Genomic DNA, 24,261 nt, shown 5'->3' on the forward strand with positions numbered 1-24,261 from the left:
TAGAGAGGAGGTGGACGAACTCAAGACTTGGTGCCATTCAGTAACCCCTTATTGTCACCAGGACAAAGGAGATGGTTATCGACTGCAGGAAACCTTGCACCGCTCACCTTTAAATCGGCAGCACAGAATGGAAATTGTAAGCAGTTTCAAACTCCTGAGAGTGCACATCTTGCACAACTTCTCATGGTCCCAAAACACATTGTACACAGTCAAGAAAGCTCATCAATGCCTCTGCTTTCTGCAGAAACCGAAGGAGCTGAACTTTGCACATCCATGCTCACTTCATACTACAGATGCTCAGTAGAGAGCATCCTAACAAGCTGCATTACTGCTTGGTACGGAGATTGCACAGCAGCAGACAGGAAGGCTCTACAATGGGTGGTCAAATGCTCCTCCGACACTTGCCTACCTGCCATCCAAGACATGTATACAGTTGGCCCTCCGTATTCGCGGATTCAACCAACCGCGGATCAAAAATACTGTACAAGTATTCCCCGCTATCCGAAAGTAAAGTGTTCCTATGAAACCTTTCATAAGCCGAACCCAAAAAATAACCTACGAAATCATACCAAATAACACATAAAACCCAAAATAACACTAACATATAGTAAAAGCAGGAATGATATGCTACTAGCAGAACCAATGGTAACATCGGCAGCTTTCAAGATTCTTTCTCTCTGCGTGTAAATAGTACGAATGGTGGATGCAGGCAAGTTCAACGCATGCTCGATGTCTTTATTTCGTTCACCACGATTGAAGCGCTTAATTACGTCTGGTTTTACGCTAAGCGTAACACCCTTACGAGTTCTCTTAGGCTTTTCTGATACCTTAGGACATATCTTGCTAATGGATGCACAAAATAAATTGAGATAAAGCACTCTCACTGCTCGGGGTGTGCGCTGCCTCTATAACAGTTGGCTGCAAAACAAATGCTGAACGCTGTTTTCGCTTTTCATAACACCCTTATGAGCTCTCTTAGGCTTTTATATAAGGGACTTGAACATCCGCAAATCTTAGTATCTGTGGGGGGTTCCCGGAACCAATCCCCTGCAGATACAGAGGGCCGACTGTACAAAAAGGTGCCAGAGGAGGGCCAGCAATATAATGAAGGATCCCACCCACCCTGCTCATGGACTATTAGTACCACTCTCATCAGGGAGGAGACTATGTAGCATCCACAACAGGATCACCAGACTCAAAAAAAAAGGTTAATTTTCTCAAGCAGTAGAGCTGATCAACACCTCCATGAAGTCCACCAATACTTTATTATTTCCTGTCTGTCACCTTATGTTCCCTGAGTGTCACATTATGGACATAGAATCAGCTATGCATATAAGCTATTTCGTGTGTGTTTGTGTGTGTAGCTTACCACCTGACTGCATTATATGTGGAACTCAATCCTGAGCTCCCAAATTGAATTGACTTCATTACTTGCATCCTTCCTACACGAGTAAAAATCTTTACATTACATCTCTGTCTAAAAGTGCAATGTGCAATTTATAGTAATTTATAATAAATAGTATGTACAACAGGACAGTCAATATACAAACGTTTGTAACTTAGAAATACAGTTGTATCAGTATCAATTAATCAGTCTGATAGCCTGGTGGAAGAAGCTGTTCCCGGAGCCTGTTTGTCCTGGCTTTTATGCTGTGGTACCATTTCCGGGATGGTAGCAGCTGGAACAGTTTGTGGTCGGGGTGACTTGGGTCCCCAAAGATCCATCGGTCCCTTTTTACACACCTCATCTAAACCCTTAGTGCCTAGGTGGTAAATGGAGCCTTATTTGTACACACCTACTTTTGTAAATGTCCTGAATAGTGGGAAGTTCACATCTATAGATGCACTGGGCTGTCCGCACCACTCTCTGCAGAGTCCTGCAATTGAGGGAAGTACAGTTCCCATAACAGGCAATGATGCAGCCAGTCAGGATGCTCTCAATTGTACCCTTGTAGAGACAAACAAAGTTTCATCTTATCTTTGTATTACATATGCTTGTTTTATCATTTTATTAAAAATAAGGGATTTATTATTTCTAAATTTAAATTAACCTATTTTCAGAGTTTTTTATAGACAGATTTTGCACATTTATAAAAATACCCGCATCTCGGACATGGTGTAAAAAAAATTATGGTTTACTGGTCAGCAGTGATACCTGTATGCCTGAGGAAAAACAAAGTGGCTTGAGGCTGCTGCCCTCATGCTTGTTATGAGCATCTTGCTGGAGTGAATAGTAGGAAAAGAGTACTCAAATAGCAGTTCACATAAAAATTGCTGGTGAACGCAGCAGGCCAGGCAGCATCTATAGGAGGAGGTACAGTCGATGTTTCGAGCCGAGACCCTTCGTCAGGACTAACTGAAAGAAGAGATGGTAAGAGATTTGAAAGTGGGAGGGAGAGGGAGAGATCCGAAATGATAGGAGAAGACAGGAGGGGGAAGGGATGGAGCTAAGAGCTGGAAAGTTGATTGGCAAAAGGGATATGAGAGGATCATGGGATGGACCGGAGGCGTAGGGAGAAAGAAAGGGGGAAGGGGTAAGCCCAGAGGATGGGCAAGGAGTATAGTGAGAAGGAGAGAGGGAAAAAATATAATAATAAAAGATAAATAAGTAACGGATGGGGTATGAAGGGGAGATGGGGCATTAACAGAAGTTACAGAAGTCAATGTTCATGCCATCAGGTTGGAGGCTACCCAGAAGGAATATAAAGTGTTGTTCCTCCAACCTGAGTGTGGCTTCATCTTGACAGTAGAGGAGGCCGTGGACAGACATATCAGAATGGGAATGGGACGTGGAATTAAAATGTGTAACCACTGGGAGATCCTGCTTTCGTGGAATTAAAATGTGTGGCCGCTGGGAGATTGTGGAATTAAAATGTGTGTAGCGGTTGTAGATTTTGCACATCTTGGGCATCCAGTTCATCAGCCTGTTGAACAACTGGCATGTTGTTCACTTAACAGTCACAAGTAAGAACTAGTTTTCCATGTGTATTTTGGAGAAAGTCAAATGTCAACTTGTCATCAACTGCGACTGGAATTTTCATTTGAGTCACCTGGACAGTTCTGTATATTTTGTGTTATTAGATCAGGGTAGATTTTCTTATCCCACATAGTGTGGTACAAATTCTAGCATGTATAGACTTCAAATTCTATATTATCTTTCCAATTTAAATTCATAGGTCTGTCCTGTAAAAGTTCAATAGCAAGATAATTAACTATAGCTAGAGCAGGCAAATTTTGAGTTATGAATTCATTCTTTGTTTCCTGGCTCTTCTTTCTCACCACCCCCCCCCCCCCAACCCCCAATTTGTTTTTTTATGATTTATTGGGTTGAGATTATTCCAATAACACTTGGCCATGGGGATTTTAATGTTCTGTTTGAATTGGCAGCCATGCACCTGCTTGGGCTTGAATTGTATTTCTTAGTAAATATTTATATACTTTACATAGTAGATAAGAAACAAAGCCAAGTTTATACAAACAGCTTTGTCTATTGTTTTTGTTATCTAATGTTTATATAATCACTTTTATCACATGTTGTAAGTAAAACTAACAGTGTTATAGACAACAGACAATTGACAATAGGTGCAGGAGTAGGCCATTCGGCCCTTTGAGCCAGCACCGCCATTCACTGTGATCATGGCTGATCATCCACAATCAGTACCCAGTTCCTGCCTTATCCCCATAATCTTTGATTCTGCTATCTTTAAGAACTCTATCCATCTCTTTCTTGAAAACATCCAGAGACTTGGCCTCCACAGCCTTCTGGGGCAGAGCATTCCATATATCCACTCTCTGGGTGAAAAAGTTTTTTCTCAACTCCATTCTAAATTACCTACCTCTTATTCTTAAACTGTGGCATCTGGTTCTGGACTCCCCCATCAGTGGGAACATGCTTCCTTCCTCCAGCGTGTCCAATCCCTTAATAATCTTATATGTTTCAATAAGATCCCCTCTCAGCCTTCTAAATTCCAGAGTATACAAGCCTAGTCGCTCCAATCTTTCGACATATGACAGTCCCGCCATCCCGGGAATTAACCTTGTGAACCTACACTGCACTTCCTCAAATTTGGAGACCAAAACTGCACACAGTACTCCAGGTGTGGTCTCACCAGGGCCCTGTACAGCTGCAGAAGGACCTCTTTGCTCTTATACTCAGTTCCCCTTGTTATAAAGGCCAGCATGCCATTAGCTTTCTTCATGGCCTGCTGTACTTGCATCCTTGCTTTCAGTGACTGATGTACAAGAACACCTAGATCTCGCTGTGCTTCCCCTTTCCTAACTTGACTCCATTTAGGTAATAATCTGCCTTCCTGTTCTTACCACCAAAGTGGATAACCTCACATTTATCCACATTAAACTGCATCTGCTATGCATCTGCCCACTCACCCAGCCTGTCCAAGTCACCCTACATTCTCATAACATCCTCCTCACATTTCACACTGCCACCCAGCTTTATGTCATCGTCAAATTTGCTAATGTTACTTTTAATTCCCTCATCTAAATCATTAATATATATTGTAAACAGCTGTGGTCCCAGCACTGAACCTTGCAGTACCCCACTGGTCACTGCCTGCCATTCTGAAAGGGACCCGTTAATCGCTACTCTTTGTTTTCTGTCAGCCAGCCAATTTTCAGTTCACGTCAGTACTCTGCCCCCAATACCATGTGCCCCAATTTTGCCCACTAATCTCCTATGTGGGACTTTATCAAAGGCTTTTTGAAAGTCCAGGTACACTACATCCACTGGCTCTCCCTTGTCTATTTTCATAGTTACATCCTCAAAAAATTCCAGATGATTAGTCAAGCACCATTTCCCCTTCGTAAATCCATGCTGACTCGGACCGATCCTGTTACTCCTATCCAGATGTGTCGTAATTTCATCTTTTATAATTGACTCCAGCATCTTTCCCACCACCGACGTCAGGCTAACTGGTCTATAATTCCCTGTTTTCTCTCTTCCTCTCTTCTTGAAGAGCGGGACAACATTAGCCACCCTCCAATCCACAGGAACTGATCCTGAATCTATAGAACATTGGAAAATGATTTCCAATGCGACCACGATTTCTAAAACCACCTCCTTAAGTACCCTGGGATGCAGACCATCAGGTTCTGGGGACTTATCAGCCTTCAGACCCAACAGCCTATCCAACACCATTTCCTGCCTAATATAAATTTCCTTCAATTCATCCATTACCCTAGGTCCTTTGGCCACTATTACATCTGGGAGATTGTTTGTGTCTTCCCTAGTGAAGACAGATCCAAAGTACCTGTTCAACTCGTCTGCCACTTCCTTGTTCCCCATAATAAATTCACCCGCTTCTGTCTTCAAGGGCCCAATTTTGTTCTTAACTATTTTTTTTTTATTTTTCACATACCTAAAGAAGCTTTTACTATCCTCCTTTATATTCTTGGCTAGTTTACCTTCGTACCTCATTTTTTCTCCACGTATTGCCTTTTTAGTTGCCTTCTGTTGCTCTAAAAGTTTCTCAATCCTCCAGCTTCCCACTCGTTTTTGCTATGTTATACTTTTTTATTTTTATACTGTCCATTACTTCCCTTGTCAGCCACGGCCTCCCCTTACTCCCCTTAGGATCTTTCTTCCTCTTTGGAACGAACTGATCCTGCACCTTCTGCATTATTCCCAGAAACACTTGCCATTGCTGTTCCACTGTCATCCCTGCTAGGGTATTGTTCTGTTGAACTTTGGCTGGCTTCTCCCTCATAGCACCATAGTTCCCTTTGTTCAACTGTAATACTGACACTTCCGAGTTTCCCTTCTCCCTCTCAAATTGTAGATTAAAACTTATCATATTATGGTCACTACCTCCTAATGGCTCCTTTACATTGAGGTCCCTGATCAAATCCGGTTCATTGCACAACGTTAAATCTAGAATTGCGTTCTCTCTGGTAGGCTCCAGTACAAGCTGTTCTAAGAATCCATCTCGGAGGGACTCCACAAACTCCCTTTCTTGGGGTCCAGTACCAACCTGATTCCTCCAGTCTACCTGCATGTTGAAGTCCCCCATAACAACTGTAGCATTACCTTTGCGACATGCCAATTTTAACTCTTGATTCAACTTACACCCTCCATCCAGACTACTGTTTGGGGGCCTGTAGCTAACTCCCATTAGGGTCTTTCTACCCTTAGAATTTCTCAGTTCTATCTATCCATTGAAAGAGCAACACACACAAAATGCTGGAGGAACTCAGCAGGCCAGGTAGCATCTGTGGGGGAGAAAAGCACAGTCGACACTTGGGGCTGAAACCCTTCGGCAGGACTGGAGATAAAAAGCTGAGGAGTAGATTTGAAAGGTGGCAGGAGGGAAGAGAGGAATGCCAGGCAATAGGTGAAACTTGGAGGGGGAGGGATGAAGCAAAGAGCTAGGAAGTTGATTGGTGAAAGAGACAGAAGGCTATGGAAGAAAAAAAAAGGGGGAGAGGACCATCAGAGGGAGGTGATGGAGAAGGCAAGGTGATAACATGAGAGGGGGAAAAGGGGATAGGAAATGGTGAAGTGTGGGGGGAGGCATTACTGGAAGTTTGAGAAATTGATGTACATATGATCAGGTTGGAGGCTACCCAAACAGGGTATAAGGTGTTGTCCTTCCAACCTAAGTGTGGCCTTATCACGACAGTGGAGGAAGTCATGGATGGACATATCGGAATGGGAAGTGGAATTAAAATGGGTGGATGCTGGGAGATCCTGCTGGCGGATGGAATGTAGCTACTCAGCAAAACGGTCTCCCAGTGTATGTTGGGTCTCACTGATATACAGGAGGCCACACTGGGAACACCGAACACAGTTTATGACGCCCAACAGACTCACAGGTGATGTGTCGCCTCACTTGGAAGGACTGTTTGAGGCCCTGCATGGTAGTGAGAGAGGAGGTGTAGGGGCAGGTGTAGCAGTTGTTCTGCTTGCAAGGATAAATGCCAGGAGGGAGATCAATGGGGAGGGATAAATGGACAAGGGAGTGATCCCTGTGGAAAGTAAGGGGGGGGGGGAGATGTGTTTGGTGGTGGGATCCAGTTGGAGGTGGTGGAAGTTTCAGAAAATTATGTGCTGGAAGTGGAGGCTGGTGAGGTGGTAGGTGAGGACAAGAGGAATCCTATCCTGATAGGGTGGTGGAAGGATGGGGTAAGAGCAGATTTGCGTGAAATAGAAGAGATACAGTTGAGGGCAGCGTTGATGGTGGAGGAAGGGAAGCCCCTTTCTTTGAAAAAGGAGGACATCTCCTTTGTTTTCAAATGAAAAGCTTCATTCTGAGGCAGATGCGGCAGAGAAGGAGAAATTGAGAGAAAGGTATGGTATTTTTACAAGTAGCAGGATAGGACGAGGTATAGTCCAGGTAGCTGTGACAGTCCGTTGGTTTATAATAGACATTGGTGGATAGGAGGGAAATGTCAGAAATGGACCAAGTGAATTTGAGGGCAGGGTGGAAGTTGGAGGCAAAGTGGATGAAATTGACGAGTTCAGCACAGGTGCAGGAAGCAGTATCAATGCAGTCGTTGATGCAGCGTAGGAAAGCGCAGGATGGTCACTATGGAAACTATGAGGTTGGCGGTGGATGGGACATCGCCAGAGTCAATAAGGTTGGTGATGGTGTGAGACTTATTTCTAGAATTGATAAATGTTTCCCTTATTCTGGTCCAGTTGCCTTTCATGTTTTTTTTAAGTAGCCTTTCGATTAAGTTTAACTATAATTATTGTTACATTAAGAAACATATTAAACTGACCATCTCAGACATGGTGTAAAAATCAAGGTCTACTAGTCAGCAGTGATCCCGATATGCTTGAGGAAAAACAAAGTGGCTATTAGCATTAGCAAGAACTATTAGCATGAGCATACTTCTTGCGTCATTGGGCCAGTTCAATGCTATTTTCTTGTTTTCTCTCTTTGCAATTCCATTAATAACAATAGTATATTGCACATAAAAATCCTTTGCTATGGTGCAATTGCAATATTTGTGTAACTAATTTCTCTCATTTAATTCTTTGTGGGAAAAATGGACAATCCAAACGTATCATTTTATTCACATTGTATGTGTATTCCAAAGAAATAAACTGCAAGGAACAGGGTAATGCATTGAGTTGGATAACAGTAGTTTGTTTCTGGAATCTGATCTCAAACTGGTCATACGAAAATAAAAATCTTTTGAAACTAGTTTAGTTAATTTCCATTTCAAAGATTAAGTAAAATTTATTATCAAAGTGCAAAGAAACAACAAAAAAGCAAAATAATAAATAGACAATAAATATCGAACTTGAGATGAAGAGTCCTTGAAAGTGAGTCCATTGGTTGTGGGAACAGTTCAGTGATGGGGCAACTGAAGCTGAGTGAAATTATCCCTTTGGGTTCAATAGCATGATGGTTGAGGGGTAAAAACTGTTCCTGAACCTGGTAGTCCAGGTCCTAAATGGTGGGGAGGGCTTTTCTCATGTTGGACTGGGCTGTATCCACTACTTTTTGTAGGCTTTTCCACGGAAGGGCATTAGTGCTTTCATACCATGCCATGATGTAACCAGTCAATGTACTCCCCACTGTACATCTATAGAAGTTTGTCAAGGTTTTGTATGACATACCAAATCTTCACAAACTTCTAATAAAGTAGAGGCTTTGTTTGTAATGGCACTATGTGCTGAATCCAGGACAGATCCTCTGAAATGATAACAGCAAGGAATTTAAAGATGCTGACCCTCTCCACCACCAGTCAAAGACTGGCTCATGATCCTCTGGTTTCCTCCACCTGAAGTCAATAATCAGCTCCTTGGTCTTACTGACATTGAGTAAGAGGTTGTTGTCATGGTACCTCTTGGTTCCTCTTATATGCTGATTTAGACAATGACAGTTGTGTCGTCAGCCTACTTAAATATGCATTGGAGCTGTGCTTAGTGAAAAGAGAGTAGAGCAGAAGGCTGTTTCTACAGGACAAATCTGCCTCATTAATTCACTGCTAACTGAAATTTTAACAACCTGTCAGATAACTATTTCATTGTTGACAGAAAAGAGGAAAATGCTGTACGGATAATTGTTGAGTATGTGCTGATCATGGAGGGAAAGACTGAGGTACAAGAGACTAAATATGCTGTAACACGTACCAGAAAACCTTCTGGAAGAACTCCGTGGATTCAGCAACTTCTGGGAAGCAAGGAAAATAATTACAGGGCATCTTGTGGAGTTAGTTGTACCATTGATAACTGTGGTTCCAGAGGACTGGAGAATGACTAATACTGTTGTTTTATTTTAAGAAAGGTTATAAATGAAAAGCCTTGAAACAAGAAAATGGTGAGTTTAACTTTAGTGATGGGTAAGTTATTCGAAGGAGTTCTGAACCATGGGACGTGTATACATTTGGAAGGAAAAATGTTAATTGGGGATAGTCAGCATGACTTGTGTGGAGGCAATTGTCTGCCTCAAATTTAGTTTTTGATGAGGTAACCCAGAAGATCGATGAGGGAATGCAGTAGACATTGTTTGTATGGCCTTTGACAAGGTACACAAGATCGGCTATGCTGGAAATTTAGATCACATGGAATCTAGGGCAAGTTTGTCAACTGGATACTAAATTATCCTGATGTTAGAATAGACGGTTGTGATAGACGGTTCTATTTTTAGACAAGAACCCTGTGAGCAGCATGTATCACAAATTAGTGCTCGGTTCATTGCTGTCTGTCATTTATATTAAAGATTTGGATGAGAATGTAGGCAGTCCAAGCTTGATTGCCAGACCAGCTGACAGTAGTGGCAGAACAATTGTACTATAATGGGTTATATGATGAAGTCAGGCAGCATTGCTGACAACAGCACATAATTTCTCAATGAGCTTAATGTATTCTATGCATCAGGAGACTGGAAAGTCACCAGACAGCCTCTAATGCATCTAAACTTACAGTCACAGTTACAGCCATAAGATCAGTCTATAAGAGAAAGATCCACAGAAAGCATGTGACCTGGATGATGTCCCTGGCCATTGCTTTGGATCCTGTGCAGATCTGCTGGTTCTTCTTTAATTTCTTGTTTCAGTTCCACAGTTTCTGGCTCAGATTCTTCCTCTTCTTCTGTATTTGTTGACATTTTTAACAACCTACTACTTCATTCTGAAGACGACTACTATCCCAGTGCCAAAGAAGAACTAGATAATGTGCTTTAACGACCACTGCCATGAAGTGCTTTGAGCAACTGGTCATGGCACACCTTAACTCCAGCCTCCCAGGCAGCCTTAAACCACTGCAATTCCTATACTGCTGAAACAGGTCTACAGCTGATACCATTTCCCTGACCATGCGCTCATCTTTGGACCATCTAGACCATGGGTTCCCAACCATTTTAATGTCATGGACCAATACCATTACAGTGCCTATAAAAAGTATTCACCCTCCTTGGAAGTGTTCATGTTTTATTGTTTTAAAACACTGAATCACAGAGAATTTAGTTTGGCTTTTTTGACGCTGATCAACAGAAAAAGACTCTTTCATGTCAAAGTGAAAACAGATCTCTACACAGTGATCTAAAGTGCAAATATAAAACAAAAAAATAATTGATTGCATAAGTATTCACCCCCCCCCCCCTTTAATATGACACATCAAATCATCATTGGTGCAGCCAGTTGGTTTTAGAAGTCACATAATTAGTTAAATGGAAATCTGTTTTTGGAGACCTGAGTGTAATCAAGATGTTCCAATTGACTAGTAAAAATACACCTGTATCTGGAAGGTCCAACTGCTGGTGAGCTAGAGTCCTGGTAAAAACTACACCATGAAGGCAAAACACTCCAGACCACTGCTCAAGATGGTTATTGAAAGCACAAGTCAGGAGATGGATACAGAAAAATTTTCCAAGTCACTGCCCTTGGAATCATCAAGAAATGGAAAGAATATGGCACAGCTATAAATCTACCTAGAGCAGGCCATCCTCAAAAACTGAATGACTGTGTAAGAAGGGGACGAGTGAGGGAGGTCGCCAAGGGACTATGACAACTCTGAAGGAGTTACAAGCTTATGGTTGAGATGGACTGTGCATACAACAACTGTTGCCTAGGTGCTTCACCAGTCGCAGCTGGCAAAGGGAAAGCCACTGTTGAGTAAAACTCTCATGAAATCTTATCTAGAGTTTGCCAGAAGACAGGTGGGAGACTCTAAAGTCAGCTGAAAATAAATTCTGTGATCTGATGAAACCAAAATCAAGAGTTTTGGCTATCAGACTAAACGCTGCTTGGTGTAAGCCAAACACATAATCAAAAACACCACCACCACTACTGTGAAGCATGATGGTGGCTGCACCATGCTGTGGGGATGCTTCACTGCAGCAGGCCCTGGAAGGGTTGTGAAGGTAGAGGGCAAAATGAAGGGAAATCCTGGAGGAAAACATGATGCAGTCTGCAGGAGAACTGCAACTTGGAAGAAGATTTGTTTTCCAGCAAGACAATGACCCCCACTATAAAGCCAGAGCTACATAGGAATGGCTTAAAAATAACAAAGTTAATGTCCTGTAGTGACCAAGTCAGAGTCCAGACTTCAATCCAATTGAGAACTTGTGGCCGGACTGGAAAAGAGCTGTTCATTCAGCATCCCCATGCAATCTGACAGCCTGAACAGTTTTGCGAAGAAGAATGGGGAAAACTTAGTGTCCAAATGTGCAAAGCTGATAGAGCCCTATTCACACAAACTCGAGGCTGTAATTGCTGCCAAAGGTGTATCTACTAAATACTGTCTTGGAGGGCGTGAATTCATGTGCGATCAATTATTTTGTGTTTTTTTTATTTAATTAATTTAGATCACTTCGTAGAGATCTCTTTTCACTTTGACACGAAAGAGTATTTTTCTGTTGATCGGTGTCAAAAAAGCCAAATTTAATTCACTGTGATTCACTGTTGTAAAATAATAAAACATGAACATTTCTGGGGTGGGGGGAGAGGAATAATTTAATACTTTTTTATAGGCACTGTAAGCAAGGTACTGTAATCAAGATACAAGCATTAAACCAAGGGTTCCCAACCTGAGATCCTCAGACCCCTTGCTTAATGGTATTGGTCCAAGGTTGGGAACCCCTGCATTAGTTTATCGTCATTGACTGTAGCTCCGCTTTCAATACTATAATTCCAAGCAAACCCATCACTAATCTCCTTGATCTTGGACTCAAAGCCTGCCTTTGCAACTGGATCTTTGACTTCCAGACCAATAGATGGCAATTAGTAGGGCAGCAGCACCTCTTTAATAGTTACCCTCAGAACTGGTGCCCCACAAGGCTGTGTCTTCAGCCCCCTACTCTACTTGCTAAATGCTCACAACTTTGTGGCCAGATCCTGCTTTAATTCCATATACAGCAGGGATTCCCAGCCTTTTTGTAATGCCATGGCCCCATACCATTAACAGGGATCTACAGACCCCAGGTCGGGAATTCCTGATTTACAGGTTTGCAGATTATACCACTGTAATGGACTGTAACTCAAATAACAATGAATTGGAGAGCAGGAAGGAGAAAGAGAGCATAGTGACATGTTGTCATGACAACAGCTTTTCCTTAAATGTCAGCAAAACAAGAGAGCTGGTCGTTGACTTCAGAAAGAGGGTCTGTGCACATGTTACTGTTTATACCAACAATGCTGAGGTTGAGAGGGTGACTGGGTTGAGAGCTTCAAGTTCTTAGGAGTGAACATCACCAATCGCCTGACCTGGTCCAACTTTGACACTAGGGTCAAGAAAACTTTGCCTCAAGAGGCTAAAGAAATTTGACCCTCAAATTTGTATCGTTGCACCACAGAAAGCATTCTTTCTGGATACGTAACAGCCCTGCCCATGATTGCAAGATACTATAGAAAATGATGAACACAGCTTAACATATTGTGGAGCCAGCCTCCGCTCCACAGATTCTGTCCACAGATCTGATCGCCATGGTAAAGCAGCCAGCAAAATCCAAGACCCACCCACCCCAGATATTCTCTCTTCTCCCAGCCTTACACTGGGCAGAAGATACATAAGCCCAAAAGCATGTACTACCAGGCTCAAGGACACCTACCTAACTGTAATAAGACTATTAATCAGTGTCCTAGTATGAATTGAATTGACTTTATTTCTTACATTCCTCACATACATGAGGAGTAAAAATCTTTGTTACGTCACTGTCTAAGTGTGCAATGTGCAATCATGGTGATTTACAATAATTTATAATAAAGAGAAGAGTCAATGTAACATAGAAATACACTCAAATCACCATGAGTTAAATAGTCTGGTGGCCTGATGGAAGAAGCTGTTCCAAAGCCTTTAGGTCCTGGCTTTTATGCTGCGGTACCGTTTCCCAGATGGTAGCAGATGGAATAGATCGTGTTTGGGGTGACTCGGGTCCCCAGTGATCCTTCAGGCCCTTTTTCACACCTATTTTTGTAAATGTCCTGAATCATGGGAAGTTCACAACTACAGATGTGCTGGGCTGTCCACACCACTCTCTGCAGAATCCTGCAATTAAGGGAGATACAGTTCCCATACCTGGAAGTGATGCAACCAGTCAGGATGCTCTCAAATGTGCCCCTGTAGAAAGTTCTTGGGATTTGGAGGCCCACTCCAAACTTCCTCAACCGTCTGAGGTGAAGGAGGCGCTATTGTGCCTTTTTCACCACACAGCTGGTGTGTACAAAACCACGAGGTCCTCGGTGATGTGGATGCTGAGGAACTTAAAGCTCTTTACCCTCTCAACCCCAGATTCATTGATGTCAATAGGGGTCAGCCTGTCTCCATTCCTCCTGTAATCCACAGCCAGCTCCTTTGCTTTTGCAATATTGAGGGAGAGATTATTTTCTCTCTGTGTCACCATTGTGACAGAGAGATGACTTATTCCCTATAGGCCATCTCATTATTGTTTGAGATAAGGCCAATCAATGTATTGTCATCGGCAAATTGAATTAGCAGATTAGAGCTGTGAGTGGCGATACAGTCATGGATATACAGGGAGTAAAGGGTGATGAGATGGACTGGAGTATTGCATTCAGTCATATCACCCCATTATAGGAGGGATGTGGAGGTTTTGGAGGGGATGTGGAAGAGGTTTACCAGGATGCCCTCTGGGTTAGAGGGTATGAGCGAGAAGGAGAGGTTGGTCCATCTTGGGTTGTTTTCTCTGTAGCAGCAGAGGCTGATGGAGATGTGATAGAAGCTGATAAGATTATGAGAGACAGATTAAACTGCCAGTATTTTTTTCCAAGCTACCAGAGGGCATAGTATGGCAACTGCTCTGTCCATGGCTGCAAAAAACCGTAGAAAAGTTGTGGTCACAGCCTAATGGGGAGGGGAGGTTTTAACCCCCCCCCCCCCCCCCGCCACACCCCACAGTGGTGGGTGCTTGGAATTGCTGCCTGGGGTGGTAGTGGAGGCGAATACAATATTTTTCAAGGGGCTTTTAGATGGGCAAATGAATGTGCAGGAAGTGGAAGACTGGAAATTGTGGCAAACAAAAGGGATTGGATGAGTTGGGTATTTGATTACTAATTTAATTTGCTCAGCACAACATTGTGGGCCGAAGAGTTGTTCCTGTGCTAATTAGCTTTCTTCAATAAATATGTCCAAACAGCTGCTTTCTGTCCCATAGAGTAAGCAGCACAGAAACAAGCCCTTTGGCCCACCAGGAATATTGTTTCTAAAAGCATTTCCCACCCCATTCCCTCCCCATTCCCTCCTCCTCATTGTAGGTGAACAGACTGCCCATTAATTCCACTGCAGGTGGTTTCTGGGCCTGAGAGAAGTAAAGCTGATTTGGTGAAGAAATGTGGCTGACTGAATACATGAGCACATTTTGATTAATAATGTAGGAAAGGTAAAGAAGCCACTTAGCTGAAGAAGTCATCTGGGACTCGCTGGCAGTGGTTGTCAATTTAACCAACACTGCATCTGACCTCCTCACCTAGTTAATCTCCCACATTCATTCCAAGGGAATAGTCCTAGTCTATGCAACCTCTCCTTGTAACTCAGCAACCCCAAGACTAGACAAAATCCTGGAAAACCTTTAATAGTTCCTTCTAGTTTAATGACATCTTTCTTTCAACAGGATGACCAAAAATACACAATAATCCAAGTGTAGTCTCACCAAAGTCTTATGCAACAGCAACAGAAATTTCCAACCCTTACACTCAATGTCCAGAATGACGAAGGCCGACATGTCATATGCTTTTTCACAACCCTATCTACCTCATTCAAACTTACAATCAAATTCATTCACTTAAGTTTTTTAAGTTTGTGTGTGCCATAGAGATACAGAAAAATGTTACTCAGACTCAATAGTATACTAAGCTTTTAGTCATTGAATGACTGTGCAAATGACAAAGGTATAGCAAATGAACTTTCACATGGATTCAAAGTGGATGACCTAATACCTACCATAAATTGCTAAAAATGTGGAAGTAACATAGTCCAATAAGATTGGGGTATCAGTGCAATGCCCAGCAGTACAAAAGCGCAACTCTGATGCATGACAGCCATAAAACCAGTATTAAAGTAGCAATATAATGAACTTATGGATGATGCTTGGTCGATTGGTTCAGAGCAATTATAGCTCTGGGGGAAAAGCTATTTTTCAGTCTGGAAGTGTGGGCGTAGAAAATCTTATAACGTCTGCGAGTTGGAAGAAGTTCAAACAGATGATTGCATGGGTGTGTATTGTCCTTACAGATGCTTGTAGCTTTCCTTAGGCAGCGAGAGCTGTAAGTGTCCTCCAGGGCTGGGAACTGTGTCGCAATGATCTTCTGTGCGCTAGAGATGACCCGCTGAAGTGCTTTCCTATCCGCGGCTGTACAACTGAGATACCACACAGAGATGCAGTATGTTAAGATGCTCTCTATGGTGCAGCAGTAAAAGGTCATCAGCATCTGTTCAGGTAGACCAGCTTTCTTCAGCATCCTGAGGAAAAACAAGCATTGCTGTGCTTTCTTAACTATTGTAGTGATGTTAGTGGACCATGTAAGGTCTTTTAAGATATGTATTCCCAGAAACCTGAAACTGGACACTCTCTCCACTATGTCTCCGTTAATGTAGACTGGAGCATACTCATTATCCCGTGACTTTCCAAAATTGATAATTAGCTCCTTAGTCTTTGCTGTATTAAGAGACAGGTTGTTCTCTGAGCACCAGCTCACTAAGTTCTGTACCTCTGCTCTGTACACTGATTTGTCTCTGCTGGAGATCAACCCGATCACTGTTGTGTCGTCTGCAAATTTGACGATGGTATTGGTGTTAAATGCATGTACACATTCATAAGTGAAGAGGGAGTAGAGTATGGGACTCAATACACAACATTGTGGTATACCAGTGTTCAGGATAGTAGTGGAGGACAGGTGAGGGCCCAGTCTCACTGTCCATGAATGGTCTGACAAGAAATTCAGGACCCAGTTGCAGAGTGATGAGCTGAGATAGATCTCCTGCATAGATTGTCATGTTTACTTGGGGATCCTTTGCATCTTGCCATTGAGTCCATTACATAACAGGGCTAATAAATTTGCCTTTGGTTTCACGAGCTTCAAAGTTTACTAACAGGAAATGTATCAAATGACTTTCTGAAAATCCATGGTAGGAATTCCCCTATCTTCAATCTGTCACTTAATGAAAATTTTAAACTGGTTTAGCAGACGTAAGCTATTCTATATGTATTGACTTGCACGAATTTTCAATCTGCTTTAGAGTTCAGTAATTTCAGAACAAATTTTTGGCAAACTGGTCTTTAATTCCTTGATTACCATCAGAATTGCTTTTCACTATTTTTCTTAAATTCAGTTAACTTGTCTGAAGGATTGGTTTTGAACTAGTTTTGTAGGTGGCCTGACTAATTTTTCAATGCATTTGTCTATTTCCTTTAAAAATTTTGGTTTGGAACCCACCAGCTCTTACTTTTCTTCTGTGTTCTTGTGATTTTTAATTTGGATAAACTCTGGATTCAAAAGCTTGAAAAATTGCTTCATATTTTTAAAAAGCTGCTCTGTTGTGATGTTCTCTATATCTCTTCCAGTTTGCTAGGATTCACACTAGTCTTTGCCTTGTTATGGGACAGTGGTGCAGCTGGGTAAGCCACTGCATCATAGCTCCATGACCTTTGGTATCCCTCGGGATACTCTTTCATATCGCAGAAATGTGCAGATTCTTAGGTTAATTAGCCAGTATAAAATGTCCCTAATGTTTGAGTGATTAGCAGAAGTTAGGGTAGAGTTGATGGAGTTCTGAGGAGAATAAACCGGGTTAGACTAACTTAAGGTTTAAAATGAATGCTTAATGGTCAGCATTTATTCACTGGGCCGAAGGGCCTGTGTCCACGCTTCCTCTATGGATTATGTGCACTTAATCACTTATGTTGTGTATTGCCTCTGGTCCCTTTAAGATATAAATTGGTGTGGCAACTTCATTTTTAATTATTCACACTGCAGTGCTTTGGTTTTACCTTGTAGACTTGCCCAGTCTCTAGAAACATAGAAAATCTTCAGCACATTACAGGCCCTTCGGCCCACAACGTTGTGCGACCACATACCCTACTCTAGAAGCTGCCTAGAATTTAGTCTTCTATTTTTCTAAGCTCCATGTTCCTATCTACGGGTCTCTTAAAAGACTCAGTGTTATCTGATCACATTGAAGCCAGCATTAGCCAAATGCAGAAACTTTACTGTTCCCTGTTTCTCTCCAGGATATTGCATTGAACTGATCTTATTATGATGGCTATTAAATGAAGATTCATGCATTATTAGGCTACTAAATAAAACCAGCTCAGGATTTAGTGCTAAATCTTTCTTAATTCAAGACAAAATGAGGCAGAAAACTATCCTGTGCATATTCTGGAAAATTATCTTCTGCATTTATTTAAGCTGTATGAAAATTGGAAAAGCCTTTGGTTTTGCTGTGTGCTTGTATAATTACTGTATATTTATGAGTTTTGCCACTATACAACTGCTGTCAAGTGTCTCATACACAATTCCTGTTGAACAAAGACAAGTTTCCTTTCCACGCTACTTAAACCATAGGATTTATGTTCTTCTTCTCTCCACTCCATTTTTCATGTGACTCAAGTAATAATTTTTGATGTCTTTCTATATTTCTTGTACTGTATCTACCCCATAAAGTGTTCACTGCCAGCTTTGCTGTGAATTGTTGTAAGATATGCCATCAAAAGCTTCAATTAAATTCACTTAATGCATGTTATCAGTTGGAACTCTTAAAATGGTAATACCAAATCAAAGCTACAGCTACATTTAACGAGTAGAGGAAGGTAACTTTGATCATACAAGTTTGCTTCAGTTAAGTTTATAAGTTGTTGGTGGAAGCAATTTTTAAAATCTCAAATAGACATAGCAACAGCATCATGCATCATAAATGTCTCTCCTGTCTCTCCTTTCGGTTTCTTCTAGATTTGATCCAGTGTACCAATGAGATGAATGTGAACATACCACAGATGGCTGATACTTTATTTGAGAGGGCAACCAACAGCAGTTGGGTTGTAGTGTTTAAGGCATTAATCACAACACATCACTTGATGATGTATGGGAATGAGGTAAGTGTTATCAAATGACTATTGCCATTTAAAAGGTTATTGTCAACACATGGAAAGCAAAACAAACTAAAAATGCTGGAAATCGGAAATAAAAACAATTATTTGGCAGTTCAGACAGCTTTTGTGAAGAGATTTAAAGTTAACATTATAAATTAATATCCCTTTGATCAGAAATAGTTGTGACCTCATTTTCTGCTTTTTATAGTCTGCATTTGGATCCCACCTGGGTAGCTTCGAAGATTATTTTTAAATGAAAAATGTATTTGTGTGATTGTGCAGGCCTTCTATGAGTAGTAGGATTTCTGCTTCTGCACTTTGTTTAAATGTTTGACTTAAAAGATATTTGGACAGGTGGAAGCATAATTTATTTTCTAAAACAGCTTTTTCTCCCATTTCACCAATCACCAATGCAACCATTGATAATTATTTATATCAGCCAGGATAACAATGGCAGTAGGTTTACTCATTCAACTATCGAGGGCTGTCCTGTGATTATTGTCATACATCTGTCATTGAGATCAGACAAGCCATTAAAAAGCAATTATGAAACCTGGTATATTTTCTTGTGTCAAATACATGATCCATCTTGGCTGTCCCCTCAAATTTCCATCATAACAGAAGCCATGCTTTACTAAATTCGTATCACTCTGTAAAATACTAAGGCTGAAAGCATAAAGGCTACAGGATCAAACCATGTGCCGGCAATAGCAGTGAGGACCAGCACTTTGGAGTACCTGTCCATCCAGCTGAGTTGTTCTGCTACAGTTCAAACATGAGCTTCTACCTGGCAATGTAGAAAATCAGCCAGGTGTGACCTTTGTTAGCAAAGAAACAGGACAAATCCAACCAGTTAATTACTACCTGTCTATATTCGGGCATTGACAGAGTGATTAAAGCCTGTCAGCCACTGTATTATTAAATAACCTCCTCAAAGTGCTCAGATCAGGTTTTGACCAGACCACACTGCTCCAGATTTAATCATTAGCATCACTGAAGAGCTGAATTTTAGAGATGAGATGAGAATAATTGCTCTTGACCAAGTGAAGTGCAGCATCAAGGCATCCAGTTATATGGGGCATCAAAAAAAGCCCAATGACTTGAAGTGCACTTTACACAAAGGATCAACCATTCCATCCCCCAAGACATCTATTAGCAGCTTCATCGATGATCTTCCTCCTATTATGTAGAAAAAGGGGGTTGTTTGCTTTTGATAGCAGAACATTCATTTCCATTTGCAGCTCCTCAGAATCAGTCTAAGTCTGCATTCAGCAAAACGTAGCATTCTGGATTAGGCTAATAAATGGCAACTAGTAATGAGAATTGCTTAGTTGCTTGCCCATCATCTGAAATTAAGGCATTGTAAACCTCTAGACTCTCATCGCTCTCTTAACTATACTTTCCATCCATCTTCATCTCAGGATTCTGTTACACTTTCAGAGGCAGCTGTATGGAAAGATTCAACACCAGAGTGAATGTCCATCATATTTACTGTGGTGATGAAACTTTCTATACAGCTGCCTCCAAAATGTGATGCTTCGCTCAGCTCTGAAACTTTATCATAGTTGACAGAGCCCTCAACTGCATCATATTTGCTTCCTGCATTTACCTCAACCCTTGTCCTTCTGTACAGAGCAACAATGGAGTTATGTAGTCATTACCTTCCAGCAAACCAGCCTTTCCATTCAAGGGATAGTTGCTTTGCAATTTTCACCATTGCGTGCACACACGCTTTCTTTCATTTCCACTTACAACTCCCCTTCATACACTACATGTGGTCCTTCATTTGTGCTTCCCATCTATGTATGTCAGCTCTACATCAGCAAAACCGAACAAAGATTGAGTGAACACTAGAGAATTTATAGAGGAGATCCTGCAGTTACTGAAAATCTTGAGCAGCACAGACAATGCTGTAGGATTTCGGCAAGTCACAGAGTAGTTGATAACTGCCTGACTTGCTGAGTTCCTCCATTTTGTGTGTGGAGAATTTGTGTTCAGTCTGCAAGGGTGTCTTTGAGCTCTGTTGACTGGCACTTTAACTCTGTCCAGCTCCCACTCCAACTGATCTTTCTATCGTCTCTCGCACTGTTACATTAAGGCCCAATCTTCTGCCACATTAGGTAACTCGCTTTCTTAGTCTTTATCAGAACTGACAAGCCATTCATATTATAAGCTCAATTGTTATCTCTTCATTAGCATGCTGGGTATTCCCTGTATTAAAAAAAAATTTCAGTTTTTCATTTGCCTTCTCACCTCGCTTTCTAGTTTTAAATTGCAGGCATGTTTTCTTTCCTATCATTTTAATGAATGGTCTTTGACCTGAAACATTAACCCTTTTTTTCTTTTTCTGCAGATACTATCTGACCTGCTGAGTGTTTCCAGCATTTTCTATTTACTTCAAATTTCCAACATCTGGAGTTTTTGAAAAACAAATCTTTCTATATTGTTTTAACTTTTTTTTCATTTATTTCCCACTCCCGTAAGAAAGGAAATTATGAAGTATTCAATGTGCCAGGATCATGACGATTATTTTGTGCAGCTAGGTTTTATTTATTGTGTCGATTAAATATACCACAGGTTAAACTTTAATGCACTCTTTTAAAATGAAAATTATTGACATTTTGGCGTATATGCCTCTTTTTTTTTAAACAGCTTAACCTTCCAGTTTGCACAAGGTATGACTGTAGAGTTTCCAGGAAATGTAATTGATTTTCTGTTAACAGTTTTGTTGGAGCACAGAAGCCACATTGTACTGGAACAGAAATAATGTGTTTAATTTGATTTGGCTGAGGCAAGCAGCAGGATCTATTGGCTGGTACAAAAGCTGTTCAGCTGGTTCCATTTATTATCAGAAAATGTATACAACCTGAAATTCTTGCTCTGTGGATGGTGCTTTAGTTCCAGGCTATGATAACGGTGATAATACTTTATCTCTACATACCATACAATAGAAAATGATTATCCAGGAACCAACTTGGTATCGATACAGCTCAGCAAAAGTGTGGTTTTCTTCCTCTCCCCAAGATAGTTGCAAGTGTCGTTATAATCCAAAGCATTGTAGGATTCACTTAAGGGAAGCTATTTAGTATAAGGGAAGATATTAAATCCAGTATTACTTTAATTAAAACAATTCATAAAGTTTTATGTGTTGGCGTGTGGCCAAGTAGTTAAGGCGATCGTCTAGTGATTTGAAGGTCGCTATTTCGAGCCTTGGCTGAGGCGGTGTGTGTGTCCTTGAGCAAGGCACTTAACCACACATTGCTCTGCGACGACACCGGTGCCAAGCTGTATGGGTCCTAATGCCCTTCCCTTGGACAACATCAGTGGCGTGGAGAGGGGGAGACTTGCAGTATGGGCAATTGCTGGTCTTCCTTATAACCTTGCCTAGGCCTGCATCCTGGAAACATTCCAAGGCGCAAATCCATGGTCTCATGAGACTAGCGGATGTCTATATAAAGTTCTTTATTAATTTCCTGAAATCTGTTATGTATCTTCCGAAGGTTAGTCTTTTACTTTATCTTGAACTGTCTTTTGAAACTTTATTTTCAAATGAAGTCATTTAGCCTGAGCCTACCTAATTTCCATCATAATAAATATATACAAATGTTTAGAATCATCTTAGCCTTTAGAAGTTGGTCACACTCCTTAGGAAGCATAATAAAACAAACTCAAACCACACTAGTAATCTATTGAAAATGATAGTTGTAGCTTCCAACCATGGTTTATGCATTCTTCTGTAGTGATTGTCAGATTTCTATTTATATCTCACTGTCCCACATGTTTATTAATTTCACTGTGATGTTTGCTGTTGCCATTTTGTAAAATGATAAAGTGATCGACTTTATTTTGATCCTACCCATAAACAATTAAGCCAGCTCTAGGCAGAGAATTAGAATCAGAATCAGGTATATTATCATGGCTGTGACGTGAAATTTGTTAACTTAGCAGCAGTTCAATGCAATACATAATCTAGCAGAGAGAAAAAAAAACATAATAATAGAGTTTTATAAGGTATCAATTTACCTTTGCAAATGGAAATTTTTCATTAACTCTACTGTCAAAGTTGTTTTAAGCTTGTGAATATGTACCACAGTCATATGATGAATTGGGTTTTGTAAATTAAATGGTGGTCTTACTGGGAAGAAGGTGCATTAAGTATAGCAGCACAAAGCAACTGAGCCACACAGTTAAAGGGGGGTCCTGAGCTCAGAGTGAGCTGGGCCTTTGTTCACTAATGTGTCCATTTTGCTGTTGTGACAGTGCATGCTTTGGATCTTCCACTCAATGTTCTAATTCATATTCCCTTTGAAACCCTGGGGCTTTTTTGTTTGAAAAAAAACATACAAAATGGCACTGAGAACTTCAGATCCCCAGCTAAGCACATGGTTCACTTTTCAGAAGGAAACTGTTCCTTGCATGTACAATTTATCAGAAGCCTGTGCAGGTTCTTCTACCTGTGCTTCCAGGAGAATTCTGCCCCTGCTCTCCCACCAGTGTAGCATAGACTTGTTTCTTTCCAATACTTTCCAGCTGATGAAAGAACGCTGGTTGCACTGCATTCACTTTAGAGCTGCTTTTGCAGTCAGAGCTGTGAAGCGGAGTACTGCTAATGTGAAAAATTTCTCCCCCACAGAAGCTGTTCCTGAAAAAAGGAGGCCATTATTTTGGTTTTCGGAGTTCATATTTACAAATTTTGATTTCTTTTAAGGACTTTTAAAGTCAATTTTAGGGAGATATATATTGCAGAAAAATGGCACAGAAGAATATCAATGTATCAGTTTAGCCAAATTCTCAAAATTTGGTTTTGGACTTGTTATTAATTTATTTTAATTCATTATTGAAATTTCTTGCTCATTTATGTTCAGGACCAGCAATCCATTTGGAAGCAGCAGAATAGTAAATACTTTCCATGGGTGCCTTAGATCAAATAAATTGGGTATTAATTGTAATCTGAGATTTGAATCAGATTTTTTTTTCTCTTTTAGCGGTTTATCCAGTATTTGGCTTCAAGAAACACATTGTTCAACTTGAATAACTTTTTGGATAAAAGTGCCATGCAAGGTAAGTTTGTGAGTGAATTATTTAGGTATGATTTTAACAAAAAAATTAATCGAAAGAATGGGTTAACTTTCTTTTGATTTTTAACATTGATAGTATAAATAAACATCTAAAAATAAGTTTTAATGATCTTTACAGATATTTGAACATGTTTTAAGGAGTAGTTGAAGTGGACTTAATGGTTTGAGAAGAAGGCATGAAAATTATCATTGACCACATTTCTTTTACCTTTATAGGATACGATATGTCAACTTTCATCAGACGGTACAGCAGATACCTAAATGAGAAAGCACTCTCCTACAGACTAATGGCATTTGACTTCACTAAAATGAAGAGAGGGTATGACATTTAAGTATTGCTGAACTGGCTGGACATTAATAAATATGGCAATATAGCAAATTAATATAAAATTAATTCTATAAGATACTTCAATGAAAATAATGTCAAAATGGTACTTGGTACATACTACAACTCCATAATTGACATCACTGTGAGGCTATTATTTGAATGTACTTTTACCAAATTTCAAGGTTGCCAAACAATTTAAATACAATGGGTGGAACACATTTATATTTGGTACAAGTGAAGAAAAACAAATCTGAAAACACTAAAATTCTGAAACACATTCTGGAAGCACTTAGCAAAGCTAATTAACAACTGTAAAGAAAACAGACAAGTTGGTATTTGAGATGTA

The 24,261-nt window shown here is 40.7% G+C and overlaps 1 protein-coding gene across 3 annotated transcripts in view; it reads left to right on the top strand.

Moving 5' to 3' along the window:
* Window positions 1-24,261, top strand: part of LOC140204237 (phosphatidylinositol-binding clathrin assembly protein-like) — a 132,315-nt gene that overhangs the window by 44,153 nt on the left and 63,901 nt on the right. For all 3 annotated transcript variants that reach the window (XR_011887563.1, XM_072270779.1, XM_072270778.1), the window contains exons 2-4: window positions 18,370-18,512; window positions 23,495-23,570; window positions 23,804-23,906. Coding sequence is in view for 2 of the 3 variants with exons in the window: in XM_072270779.1 (XP_072126880.1) it covers window positions 18,370-18,512; window positions 23,495-23,570; window positions 23,804-23,906 (322 nt within the window). In the remaining variant the exon portion in view is untranslated. The remainder of the gene's footprint in view (window positions 1-18,369; window positions 18,513-23,494; window positions 23,571-23,803; window positions 23,907-24,261) is intronic.

The sequence above is a fragment of the Mobula birostris genome, chromosome 10 (assembly GCF_030028105.1).
Source record: "Mobula birostris isolate sMobBir1 chromosome 10, sMobBir1.hap1, whole genome shotgun sequence".
Classification (NCBI taxonomy): domain Eukaryota; kingdom Metazoa; phylum Chordata; class Chondrichthyes; order Myliobatiformes; family Myliobatidae; genus Mobula; species Mobula birostris.